The sequence below is a fragment of the Balaenoptera acutorostrata genome, chromosome 1 (genome assembly GCF_949987535.1).
Source record: "Balaenoptera acutorostrata chromosome 1, mBalAcu1.1, whole genome shotgun sequence".
Taxonomy (NCBI): domain Eukaryota; kingdom Metazoa; phylum Chordata; class Mammalia; order Artiodactyla; family Balaenopteridae; genus Balaenoptera; species Balaenoptera acutorostrata.
The window spans coordinates 151,765,753-151,778,566 of record NC_080064.1 but is presented as its reverse complement, the minus strand read 5'-3'; the positions used below and the strand labels follow the sequence as shown (position 1 = coordinate 151,778,566).

At 52.0% G+C, this 12,814-nt stretch overlaps 3 protein-coding genes across 3 annotated transcripts; all 3 read left to right on the top strand.

The window, feature by feature from the left end:
* Positions 1–1,039: 1,039 nt before the first annotated feature.
* LOC130707082 (Golgi-associated RAB2 interactor protein 4-like) lies at positions 1,040–2,818 on the top strand. Its single transcript, XM_057539844.1, has one exon. The coding sequence runs from the start codon at positions 1,040–1,042 to the stop codon at positions 2,816–2,818; it is 1,779 nt and encodes a 592-aa protein (XP_057395827.1).
* A 2,304-nt stretch (positions 2,819–5,122) lies between these two features.
* On the top strand, positions 5,123–6,901 carry LOC130707080 (Golgi-associated RAB2 interactor protein 4-like). Its single transcript, XM_057539835.1, has one exon. The coding sequence runs from the start codon at positions 5,123–5,125 to the stop codon at positions 6,899–6,901; it is 1,779 nt and encodes a 592-aa protein (XP_057395818.1).
* Positions 6,902–9,207: 2,306 nt separating this feature from the next.
* Positions 9,208–10,986, top strand: LOC102997540 (Golgi-associated RAB2 interactor protein 4-like). Its single transcript, XM_007184988.3, has one exon. The coding sequence runs from the start codon at positions 9,208–9,210 to the stop codon at positions 10,984–10,986; it is 1,779 nt and encodes a 592-aa protein (XP_007185050.2).
* Positions 10,987–12,814: the final 1,828 nt, after the last annotated feature.

Sequence of the window (12,814 nt, the reverse complement as noted above, 5' to 3'; positions counted from 1 at the left end):
GGCTGGGCCAAGCTTTCTTTGTGAGGCTAAGTACTGCAGTGGTTCAGAACAAAGGCTTTAGAATCAGGTAGACCTACATTCAAATAGTGCCTCTGCTACCATTAGCTCTGGGAATTTAAACAGGAGATACAACCTCAATTTCTTCACCTGTAAACTGGGAACAGTAGTTAACAGTACCAAACTCAGTGGAGTCTTACAAACATACGTGAAGAACGCAGCATGGTGCCTAGGAGAAGCAATTTTTAATGTTATTATTAAAAATCACCATTGTCAACGTTTACTGGGATTTTATGAAAGGACAGACTAAGGGTCGCAACTGCCAACTCTACGTCATTCGATACAATTAAACCATGAGCTTAAATGGTTCAAGTTTATCCCATCATCTTACATTCCTATAGATTTCATCCAGTAGCTGAATTTGGGGGAGGAAAAGAAAAAGGACCCACACAAAATTTTCCCAGTTGAAGACATTTTTATTTTGGTACCCACCTGAGTCCCTGGCAGGATGGGCCTGTCCTCCGCGGGGGCAATGGGGTGTTTGGGAGAGGATGGGGGCCCTGCCCTGAGGGGGCAGCTGGGCGATGAGGCAAAGGGCTGTGTGACAGTGATAGGTCACAAAGGGCATCAGAGGATAAATAGGCTGTGCCAGGGGGTTAGGCTGAGAAAGTGGTTACTTCTCTCACTAGGACTGAAGTTGACGGCCTCTTGGGGAGATAAAAAATCCAGAAGCAGAAGTGAGGTGAGGCAGAGGGGGAGCCTACCATACCTCTCGACAACTTGAAGAGATTTAGCCTGGGGTCCAGGCGCCCTACAGTGTCCCCGCTGTGATCATCTGTGCCCCTACCCACACCCCTGCCTCTGGGAGACCCTGAGGCAAAGGTGGGGGCCGGTGGGGTGGGCTTGGAAAACCTGCCGTAGGGCTGCTTGTGTGACGCAGGAGGCAGGAGCACCGCAGCTCGCTCTTCTGCCAACGAAGCCGAGGGAGGGAAGAGCCAGGGGCCCGCCTTCACCGCGCTGCCTGTCGTGATCAAAGACAGCCATGACTGGGGACTCTCTGCTCCCGTATCACACGGCCCAGAGCAGCACCGGGGTGGGCCTGTTCAACACCACCGTGGGGAAGCTGCAGCAGCAACTGCACAAGGGCGAATACGACATATTCAGGTACGCACCGATATTCGAGAGCGACTTTATCCAGATCACGAAGAGGGGAGACGTGATCGACGTGCACAACTGTGTCTGCATGGTGACCGTGGGCATCGCATCCAGCAGCCCCGTCCTCCCACTCCCAGACATCATGCTGCTGGCCCGATGGGCCACCGGCTGTGAAGAGCACGCTGAGCGCAGCCAGGCCACCAAGGGGAAGAGCCACAAGGCTGCAAAGACCTTAGAGCTCACCAGGCTCCTTCCCTTGAAGTTCGTGAGGATCTCCGCTCACAATCGTGAGAAACAACAGCTGCGCGTGAAGTTTGCCACTGGCCGCTCCTGCTACCTGCAGCTGTGTCCCCCTCTGGACGCGCAGGAAGACCTCTTTGCCTACTGGGAAAAGCTGATTTACCTCCTGCGACCACCAGTGGACAGTCACAGCAGCACCTATGCCATTCCAGCCGGGGACATGATCGGCATGCCTGTGTTCGAGGAGGAGGACGGGCGGAGCCCGGCAGGGGAGGATTTCCAAGGAGAGTGGGATCAGGACCAGGTCAGCATCAGGAGCCTCCACATGCGCTCTGAGGTGGCCGGGGCCACGTCTGCAGCGTTTGCTGGGGGGGAGGGGATCCAACTGGACTCCCACAAGCCCGCTACCGTGCCCGATGTGGCCACTGCAAAAGCAAAGCCTACGGTGCTTGACAAAGAGTCAGCATCGGGGGCAACGACAAAGGTGGAGACAGCATGGGTGGCAGGAGGCACCGCAGCGGGTGCTTTGAGCGTGGCAGTGATCAAGTCTCCTGCCCCTGAAGAGCAGAGCACCGCCACGGCGGCCACAGCCAGCGACGGTCCAGGAGGAAGCAAAACCAATATAGCCACTGGGGGCACTGCCGGAACATCCCTGAGGAGCAGGAAAACGGCCCTGGCAGGTGCTGCGGACAATTCACAGTATGCTTCCAGCACGTCCACCAGCCTCTCCCCAGAGGCCGGCAGGACTGCGGTCGGAGCAGAACCTACCAGTGAGACTGTCAGAGGAAGAGCCAACAAGGAGGACGAGGGGTCCCTCATCTCAACCTTGCCACAGGAAGGCCAAGTGAGTGAACAGGATGGCAGCTCACAGAGGGTGTCCCAGGCCCGCAAGGGAAGAAGGGAGAGCAGGGAGCAGTGGGAAGAGGAGAGAGCTCTTAGGAGCCCCTCGCTCTGCGGTTCAGTGGAAAGCCACCACAAGGCAGCGGGGAACAAGGTAATCCAAAAAGCAGCTGGCCGGTGCTCAGGCGGCCGTAGAGCCACTAGAGACGACCAGAAGGAGAAAGGCCACGGCAGCCCGGGGGGCAGCGAGCAGGGCACTGGTCACAAAGGCGTCAGCCGTGCTCCCATCACCAACGAGCCCAGGACCTCGCACAAACCGGGCAGGAGCTTATCTACAGCGAGTTCAGCTTCCGCCACCAAGAGATTCAGCAGGATCAGCTCCTTCTTCAGGAATATCAGAGCCAGTCTTACTAGAAAGACAGCGGGCTCATCACGCGATAAAGGTGTGAACATCCTGGCGAAGGCAGTGGAAGGGACCCGAATGGAGGCCATCATAGAGACAGCAGAGAGTGGCCAGGGGCTGGAAATCACTGGTGGTGTGACATCTGAGGCCATGGAGCCAGTGACCATTGAAGCCCATCAATAGGACCTAGAGCTGGAAGCTGCAAAGGGGACCAGGGCTCAGCGAAATACCCCTGGAGAGCCCATTTCAGCTTCCTTACTGCAATTTAAATAAAGAACCATACAATCTGAGAATGCATGCAGTGTTCTCTCTGAATTTCTAGGTCCTGAAGCCCAGCCGTAGCCTCACAGTGGATTCTGTGATGTCAGCTGTGCCACAGTCTGAGACCCAGTGTCCAGTCAAGGGCAGCCCCACCTCACACACATGCTCAGCGCCAACAGCAGTGCTCCACCTGGCCTCCACTCCTTTCTGGCTTTGCCCCCCGGGGCCATGGCTGAAAGTCAGACTATGGCCTAGGAAGCTCTCCTTCACTATCCCCCTATTCTTTTCATAAACGCTTATTCCCCCTGAAGGTCTGTAAACAAAGCAAGAGCAGGACTCCTGTCCCCTCGGGCTATTCAGTGGACAGAAACACGGGCAGCAGTATTGGCTAGCAATCAGAACAGCAAGCACTCTCATCTAGACTTAGCCGTCCCCTTCCTAGGTATACACCCTGGAGAAACACACATGTTCTAAGAAACAACTATGAGAATGTCTATAGCAAACATAACTTGACAGCAGAAAGCTGGAAACAGCCCAAATGTCCAGCAACAGAATTAATACAGCAGGATATGAAGAGAGTGGAATACTCAATAGTGAAAGATAAGTGAGCTACACACATTAGTATAGATCGACTTCTCATGATTTTTAAAAACATCAAAAGAATGGGATACAATTCCACTCACGGAACCATTCTGAAACAAGCTCAAACAATGTATTGCATAGGGTATATGTTTAAAAACAACTGTAGCTAAAAATGAGGGAAGAGTAAACACAAAATTCAGGACAGTTTTCTCTAGGGTGGAAAGGCTAGGTCAAGGAGGTTGACACAAGGCTGTTAGTGCTGCTGGGAATTGTTTTGTCTCTTAAGCAAGATGGTAGGTACACAGGTGCTGTATTTTTCACATTTTACTAACTCTGAAATGAGGATGGTCCTACAATCGCCGTGGCAGTTGTGATGAAGTTATTGCCAATGCCTTTCTCTTTTTTTCACTTTTTTTTTTCACTTTTATGTATGCACAAAAGTGATGTCAGAAAGGCTCGGCATCTTTAAATTACATTTATTTAAGGTAAAGTACAAGAACACTTGTTTTTGGTTATACACACATAGAATTAATTATGCAACTTTTAATAATGCACCAAATAGGTGTTCTTAAAGGTAGTTAAATCAGTCCAGTTTGAAAACATTTGGCTGGGCCAAGCTTTCTTTGTGAGGCTAAGTACTGCAGTGGTTCAGAACAAAGGCTTTAGAATCAGGTAGACCTACATTCAAATAGTGCCTCTGCTACCATTAGCTCTGGGAATTTAAACAGGAGATACAACCTCAATTTCTTCACCTGTAAACTGGGAACAGTAGTTAACAGTACCAAACTCAGTGGAGTCTTACAAACATACGTGAAGAACGCAGCATGGTGCCTAGGAGAAGCAATTTTTAATGTTATTATTAAAAATCACCATTGTCAACGTTTACTGGGATTTTATGAAAGGACAGACTAAGGGTCGCAACTGCCAACTCTACGTCATTCGATACAATTAAACCATGAGCTTAAATGGTTCAAGTTTATCCCATCATCTTACATTCCTATAGATTTCATCCAGTAGCTGAATTTGGGGGAGGAAAAGAAAAAGGACCCACACAAAATTTTCCCAGTTGAAGACATTTTTATTTTGGTACCCACCTGAGTCCCTGGCAGGATGGGCCTGTCCTCCGCGGGGGCAATGGGGTGTTTGGGAGAGGATGGGGGCCCTGCCCTGAGGGGGCAGCTGGGCGATGAGGCAAAGGGCTGTGTGACAGTGATAGGTCACAAAGGGCATCAGAGGATAAATAGGCTGTGCCAGGGGGTTAGGCTGAGAAAGTGGTTACTTCTCTCACTAGGACTGAAGTTGACGGCCTCTTGGGGAGATAAAAAATCCAGAAGCAGAAGTGAGGTGAGGCAGAGGGGGAGCCTACCATACCTCTCGACAACTTGAAGAGATTTAGCCTGGGGTCCAGGCGCCCTACAGCGTCCCCGCTGTGATCATCTGTGCCCCTACCCACACCCCTGCCTCTGGGAGACCCTGAGGCAAAGGTGGGGGCCGGTGGGGTGGGCTTGGAAAACCTGCCGTAGGGCTGCTTGTGTGACGCAGGAGGCAGGAGCACCGCAGCTCGCTCTTCTGCCAACGAAGCCGAGGGAGGGAAGAGCCAGGGGCCCGCCTTCACCGCGCTGCCTGTCGTGATCAAAGACAGCCATGACTGGGGACTCTCTGCTCCCGTATCACACGGCCCAGAGCAGCACCGGGGTGGGCCTGTTCAACACCACCGTGGGGAAGCTGCAGCAGCAACTGCACAAGGGCGAATACGACATATTCAGGTACGCACCGATATTCGAGAGCGACTTTATCCAGATCACGAAGAGGGGAGACGTGATCGACGTGCACAACTGTGTCTGCATGGTGACCGTGGGCATCGCATCCAGCAGCCCCGTCCTCCCACTCCCAGACATCATGCTGCTGGCCCGATGGGCCACCGGCTGTGAAGAGCACGCTGAGCGCAGCCAGGCCACCAAGGGGAAGAGCCACAAGGCTGCAAAGACCTTAGAGCTCACCAGGCTCCTTCCCTTGAAGTTCGTGAGGATCTCCGCTCACAATCGTGAGAAACAACAGCTGCGCGTGAAGTTTGCCACTGGCCGCTCCTGCTACCTGCAGCTGTGTCCCCCTCTGGACGCGCAGGAAGACCTCTTTGCCTACTGGGAAAAGCTGATTTACCTCCTGCGACCACCAGTGGACAGTCACAGCAGCACCTATGCCATTCCAGCCGGGGACATGATCGGCATGCCTGTGTTCGAGGAGGAGGACGGGCGGAGCCCGGCAGGGGAGGATTTCCAAGGAGAGTGGGATCAGGACCAGGTCAGCATCAGGAGCCTCCACATGCGCTCTGAGGTGGCCGGGGCCACGTCTGCAGCGTTTGCTGGGGGGGAGGGGATCCAACTGGACTCCCACAAGCCCGCTACCGTGCCCGATGTGGCCACTGCAAAAGCAAAGCCTACGGTGCTTGACAAAGAGTCAGCATCGGGGGCAACGACAAAGGTGGAGACAGCATGGGTGGCAGGAGGCACCGCAGCGGGTGCTTTGAGCGTGGCAGTGATCAAGTCTCCTGCCCCTGAAGAGCAGAGCACCGCCACGGCGGCCACAGCCAGCGACGGTCCAGGAGGAAGCAAAACCAATATAGCCACTGGGGGCACTGCCGGAACATCCCTGAGGAGCAGGAAAACGGCCCTGGCAGGTGCTGCGGACAATTCACAGTATGCTTCCAGCACGTCCACCAGCCTCTCCCCAGAGGCCGGCAGGACTGCGGTCGGAGCAGAACCTACCAGTGAGACTGTCAGAGGAAGAGCCAACAAGGAGGACGAGGGGTCCCTCATCTCAACCTTGCCACAGGAAGGCCAAGTGAGTGAACAGGATGGCAGCTCACAGAGGGTGTCCCAGGCCCGCAAGGGAAGAAGGGAGAGCAGGGAGCAGTGGGAAGAGGAGAGAGCTCTTAGGAGCCCCTCGCTCTGCGGTTCAGTGGAAAGCCACCACAAGGCAGCGGGGAACAAGGTAATCCAAAAAGCAGCTGGCCGGTGCTCAGGCGGCCGTAGAGCCACTAGAGACGACCAGAAGGAGAAAGGCCACGGCAGCCCGGGGGGCAGCGAGCAGGGCACTGGTCACAAAGGCGTCAGCCGTGCTCCCATCACCAACGAGCCCAGGACCTCGCACAAACCGGGCAGGAGCTTATCTACAGCGAGTTCAGCTTCCGCCACCAAGAGATTCAGCAGGATCAGCTCCTTCTTCAGGAATATCAGAGCCAGTCTTACTAGAAAGACAGCGGGCTCATCACGCGATAAAGGTGTGAACATCCTGGCGAAGGCAGTGGAAGGGACCCGAATGGAGGCCATCATAGAGACAGCAGAGAGTGGCCAGGGGCTGGAAATCACTGGTGGTGTGACATCTGAGGCCATGGAGCCAGTGACCATTGAAGCCCATCAATAGGACCTAGAGCTGGAAGCTGCAAAGGGGACCAGGGCTCAGCGAAATACCCCTGGAGAGCCCATTTCAGCTTCCTTACTGCAATTTAAATAAAGAACCATACAATCTGAGAATGCATGCAGTGTTCTCTCTGAATTTCTAGGTCCTGAAGCCCAGCCGTAGCCTCACAGTGGATTCTGTGATGTCAGCTGTGCCACAGTCTGAGACCCAGTGTCCAGTCAAGGGCAGCCCCACCTCACACACATGCTCAGCGCCAACAGCAGTGCTCCACCTGGCCTCCACTCCTTTCTGGCTTTGCCCCCCGGGGCCATGGCTGAAAGTCAGACTATGGCCTAGGAAGCTCTCCTTCACTATCCCCCTATTCTTTTCATAAACGCTTATTCCCCCTGAAGGTCTGTAAACAAAGCAAGAGCAGGACTCCTGTCCCCTCGGGCTATTCAGTGGACAGAAACACGGGCAGCAGTATTGGCTAGCAATCAGAACAGCAAGCACTCTCATCTAGACTTAGCCGTCCCCTTCCCAGGTATACACCCTGGAGAAACACACATGTTCTAAGAAACAACTATGAGAATGTCTATAGCAAACATAACTTGACAGCAGAATGCTGGAAACAGCCCAAATGTCCAGCAACAGAATTAATACAGCAGGATATGAAGAGAGTGGAATACTCAATAGTGAAAGATAAGTGAGCTACACACATTAGTATAGATCGACTTCTCATGATTTTTAAAAACATCAAAAGAATGGGATACAATTCCACTCACGGAACCATTCTGAAACAAGCTCAAACAATGTATTGCATAGGGTATATGTTTAAAAACAACTGTAGCTAAAAATGAGGGAAGAGTAAACACAAAATTCAGGACAGTTTTCTCTAGGGTGGAAAGGCTAGGTCAAGGAGGTTGACACAAGGCTGTTAGTGCTGCTGGGAATTGTTTTGTCTCTTAAGCAAGATGGTAGGTACACAGGTGCTGTATTTTTCACATTTTACTAACTCTGAAATGAGGATGGTCCTACAATCGCCGTGGCAGTTGTGATGAAGTTATTGCCAATGCCTTTCTCTTTTCTTCACTTTTTTTTTTTTCACTTTTATGTATGCACAAAAGTGATGTCAGAAAGGCTCGGCATCTTTAAATTACATTTATTTAAGGTAAAGTACAAGAACACTTGTTTTTGGTTATACACACATAGAATTAATTATGCAACTTTTAATAATGCACCAAATAGGTGTTCTTAAAGGTAGTTAAATCAGTCCAGTTTGAAAACATTTGGCTGGGCCAAGCTTTCTTTGTGAGGCTAAGTACTGCAGTGGTTCAGAACAAAGGCTTTAGAATCAGGTAGACCTACATTCAAATAGTGCCTCTGCTACCATTAGCTCTGGGAATTTAAACAGGAGATACAACCTCAATTTCTTCACCTGTAAACTGGGAACAGTAGTTAACAGTACCAAACTCAGTGGAGTCTTACAAACATACGTGAAGAACGCAGCATGGTGCCTAGGAGAAGCAATTTTTAATGTTATTATTAAAAATCACCATTGTCAACGTTTACTGGGATTTTATGAAAGGACAGACTAAGGGTCGCAACTGCCAACTCTACGTCATTCGATACAATTAAACCATGAGCTTAAATGGTTCAAGTTTATCCCATCATCTTACATTCCTATAGATTTCATCCAGTAGCTGAATTTGGGGGAGGAAAAGAAAAAGGACCCACACAAAATTTTCCCAGTTGAAGACATTTTTATTTTGGTACCCACCTGAGTCCCTGGCAGGATGGGCCTGTCCTCCGCGGGGGCAATGGGGTGTTTGGGAGAGGATGGGGGCCCTGCCCTGAGGGGGCAGCTGGGCGATGAGGCAAAGGGCTGTGTGACAGTGATAGGTCACAAAGGGCATCAGAGGATAAATAGGCTGTGCCAGGGGGTTAGGCTGAGAAAGTGGTTACTTCTCTCACTAGGACTGAAGTTGACGGCCTCTTGGGGAGATAAAAAATCCAGAAGCAGAAGTGAGGTGAGGCAGAGGGGGAGCCTACCATACCTCTCGACAACTTGAAGAGATTTAGCCTGGGGTCCAGGCGCCCTACAGTGTCCCCGCTGTGATCATCTGTGCCCCTACCCACACCCCTGCCTCTGGGAGACCCTGAGGCAAAGGTGGGGGCCGGTGGGGTGGGCTTGGAAAACCTGCCGTAGGGCTGCTTGTGTGACGCAGGAGGCAGGAGCACCGCAGCTCGCTCTTCTGCCAACGAAGCCGAGGGAGGGAAGAGCCAGGGGCCCGCCTTCACCGCGCTGCCTGTCGTGATCAAAGACAGCCATGACTGGGGACTCTCTGCTCCCGTATCACACGGCCCAGAGCAGCACCGGGGTGGGCCTGTTCAACACCACCATGGGGAAGCTGCAGCAGCAACTGCACAAGGGCGAATACGACATATTCAGGTACGCACCGATATTCGAGAGCGACTTTATCCAGATCACGAAGAGGGGAGACGTGATCGACGTGCACAACTGTGTCTGCATGGTGACCGTGGGCATCGCATCCAGCAGCCCCGTCCTCCCACTCCCAGACATCATGCTGCTGGCCCGATGGGCCACCGGCTGTGAAGAGCACGCTGAGCGCAGCCAGGCCACCAAGGGGAAGAGCCACAAGGCTGCAAAGACCTTAGAGCTCACCAGGCTCCTTCCCTTGAAGTTCGTGAGGATCTCCGCTCACAATCGTGAGAAACAACAGCTGCGCGTGAAGTTTGCCACTGGCCGCTCCTGCTACCTGCAGCTGTGTCCCCCTCTGGACGCGCAGGAAGACCTCTTTGCCTACTGGGAAAAGCTGATTTACCTCCTGCGACCACCAGTGGACAGTCACAGCAGCACCTATGCCATTCCAGCCGGGGACATGATCGGCATGCCTGTGTTCGAGGAGGAGGACGGGCGGAGCCCGGCAGGGGAGGATTTCCAAGGAGAGTGGGATCAGGACCAGGTCAGCATCAGGAGCCTCCACATGCGCTCTGAGGTGGCCGGGGCCACGTCTGCAGCGTTTGCTGGGGGGGAGGGGATCCAACTGGACTCCCACAAGCCCACTACCGTGCCCGATGTGGCCACTGCAAAAGCAAAGCCTACGGTGCTTGACAAAGAGTCAGCATCGGGGGCAACGACAAAGGTGGAGACAGCATGGGTGGCAGGAGGCACCGCAGCGGGTGCTTTGAGCGTGGCAGTGATCAAGTCTCCTGCCCCTGAAGAGCAGAGCACCGCCACGGCGGCCACAGCCAGCGACGGTCCAGGAGGAAGCAAAACCAATATAGCCACTGGGGGCACTGCCGGAACATCCCTGAGGAGCAGGAAAACGGCCCTGGCAGGTGCTGCGGACAATTCACAGTATGCTTCCAGCACGTCCACCAGCCTCTCCCCAGAGGCCGGCAGGACTGCGGTCGGAGCAGAACCTACCAGTGAGACTGTCAGAGGAAGAGCCAACAAGGAGGACGAGGGGTCCCTCATCTCAACCTTGCCACAGGAAGGCCAAGTGAGTGAACAGGATGGCAGCTCACAGAGGGTGTCCCAGGCCCGCAAGGGAAGAAGGGAGAGCAGGGAGCAGTGGGAAGAGGAGAGAGCTCTTAGGAGCCCCTCGCTCTGCGGTTCAGTGGAAAGCCACCACAAGGCAGCGGGGAACAAGGTAATCCAAACAGCAGCTGGTCGGTGCTCAGGCGGCCGTAGAGCCACTAGAGACGACCAGAAGGAGAAAGGCCACGGCAGCCCGGGGGGCAGCGAGCAGGGCACTGGTCACAAAGGCGTCAGCCGTGCTCCCATCACCAACGAGCCCAGGACCTCGCACAAACCGGGCAGGAGCTTATCTACAGCGAGTTCAGCTTCCGCCACCAAGAGATTCAGCAGGATCAGCTCCTTCTTCAGGAATATCAGAGCCAGTCTTACTAGAAAGACAGCGGGCTCATCACGCGATAAAGGTGTGAACATCCTGGCGAAGGCAGTGGAAGGGACCCGAATGGAGGCCATCATAGAGACAGCAGAGAGTGGCCAGGGGCTGGAAATCACTGGTGGTGTGACATCTGAGGCCATGGAGCCAGTGACCATTGAAGCCCATCAATAGGACCTAGAGCTGGAAGCTGCAAAGGGGACCAGGGCTCAGCGAAATACCCCTGGAGAGCCCATTTCAGCTTCCTTACTGCAATTTAAATAAAGAACCATACAATCTGAGAATGCATGCAGTGTTCTCTCTGAATTTCTAGGTCCTGAAGCCCAGCCGTGGCCTCACAGTGGATTCTGTGATGTCAGCTGTGCCACAGTCTGAGACCCAGTGTCCAGTCAAGGGCAGCCCCACCTCACACACATGCTCAGCGCCAACAGCAGTGCTCCACCTGGCCTCCACTCCTTTCTGGCTTTGCCCCCCGGGGCCATGGCTGAAAGTCAGACTATGGCCTAGGAAGCTCTCCTTCACTATCCCCCTATTCTTTTTATAAACGCTTATTCCCCCTGAAGGTCTGTAAACAAAGCAAGAGCAGGACTGCTGTCCCCTCGGGCTATTCAGTGGACAGAAACACGGGCAGCAGTATTGGCTAGCAATCAGAACAGCAAGCACTCTCATCTAGACTTAGCCGTCCCCTTCCCAGGTATATACCCTGGAGAAACACACATGTTCTAAGAAACAACTATGAGAATGTCTATAGCAAACATAACTTGACAGCAGAATGCTGGAAACAGCCCAAATGTCCAGCAACAGAATTAATACAGCAGGATATGAAGAGAGTGGAATACTCAATAGTGAAAGATAAGTGAGCTACACACATTAGTATAGATCGACTTCTCATGATTTTTAAAAACATCAAAAGAATGGGATACAATTCCACTCACGGAACCATTCTGAAACAAGCTCAAACAATGTATGGCATAGGGTATATGTTTAAAAACAACTGTAGCTAAAAATGAGGGAAGAGTAAACACAAAATTCAGGACAGTTTCCTCTAGGGTGGAAAGGCTAGGTCAAGGAGGTTGACACAAGGCTGTTAGTGCTGCTGGGAATTGTTTTGTCTCTTAAGCAAGATGGTAGGTACACAGGTGCTGTATTTTTCACATTTTACTAACTCTGAAATGAGGATGGTCCTACAATCGCCGTGGCAGTTGTGATGAAGTTATTGCCAATGCCTTTCTCTTTTTTTCCCTTTTTTTTTTTTTTCACTTTTATGTATGCACAAAAGTGATGTCAGAAAGGCTCGGCATCTTTAAATTACATTTATTTAAGGTAAAGTACAAGAACACTTGTTTTTGGTTATACACACATAGAATTAATTATGCAACTTTTAATAATGCACCAAATAGGTGTTCTTAAAGGTAGTTAAATCAGTCCAGTTTGAAAACATTTGGCTGGGCCAAGCTTTCTTTGTGAGGCTAAGTACTGCAGTGGTTCAGAACAAAGGCTTTAGAATCAGGTAGACCTACATTCAAATAGTGCCTCTGCTACCATTAGCTCTGGGAATTTAAACAGGAGATACAACCTCAATTTCTTCACCTGTAAACTGGGAACAGTAGTTAACAGTACCAAACTCAGTGGAGTCTTACAAACATACGTGAAGAACGCAGCATGGTGCCTAGGAGAAGCAATTTTTAATGTTATTATTAAAAATCACCATTGCCAACGTTTACTGGGATTTTATGAAAGGACAGACTAAGGGTCGCAACTGCCAACTCTACGTCATTCGATACAATTAAACCATGAGCTTAAATGGTTCAAGTTTATCCCATCATCTTACATTCCTATAGATTTCATCCAGTAGCTGAATTTGGGGGAGGAAAAGAAAAAGGACCCACACAAAATTTTCCCAGTTGAAGACATTTTTATTTTGGTACCCACCTGAGTCCCTGGCAGGATGGGCCTGTCCTCCGCGGGGGCAATGGGGTGTTTGGGAGAGGATGGGGGCCCT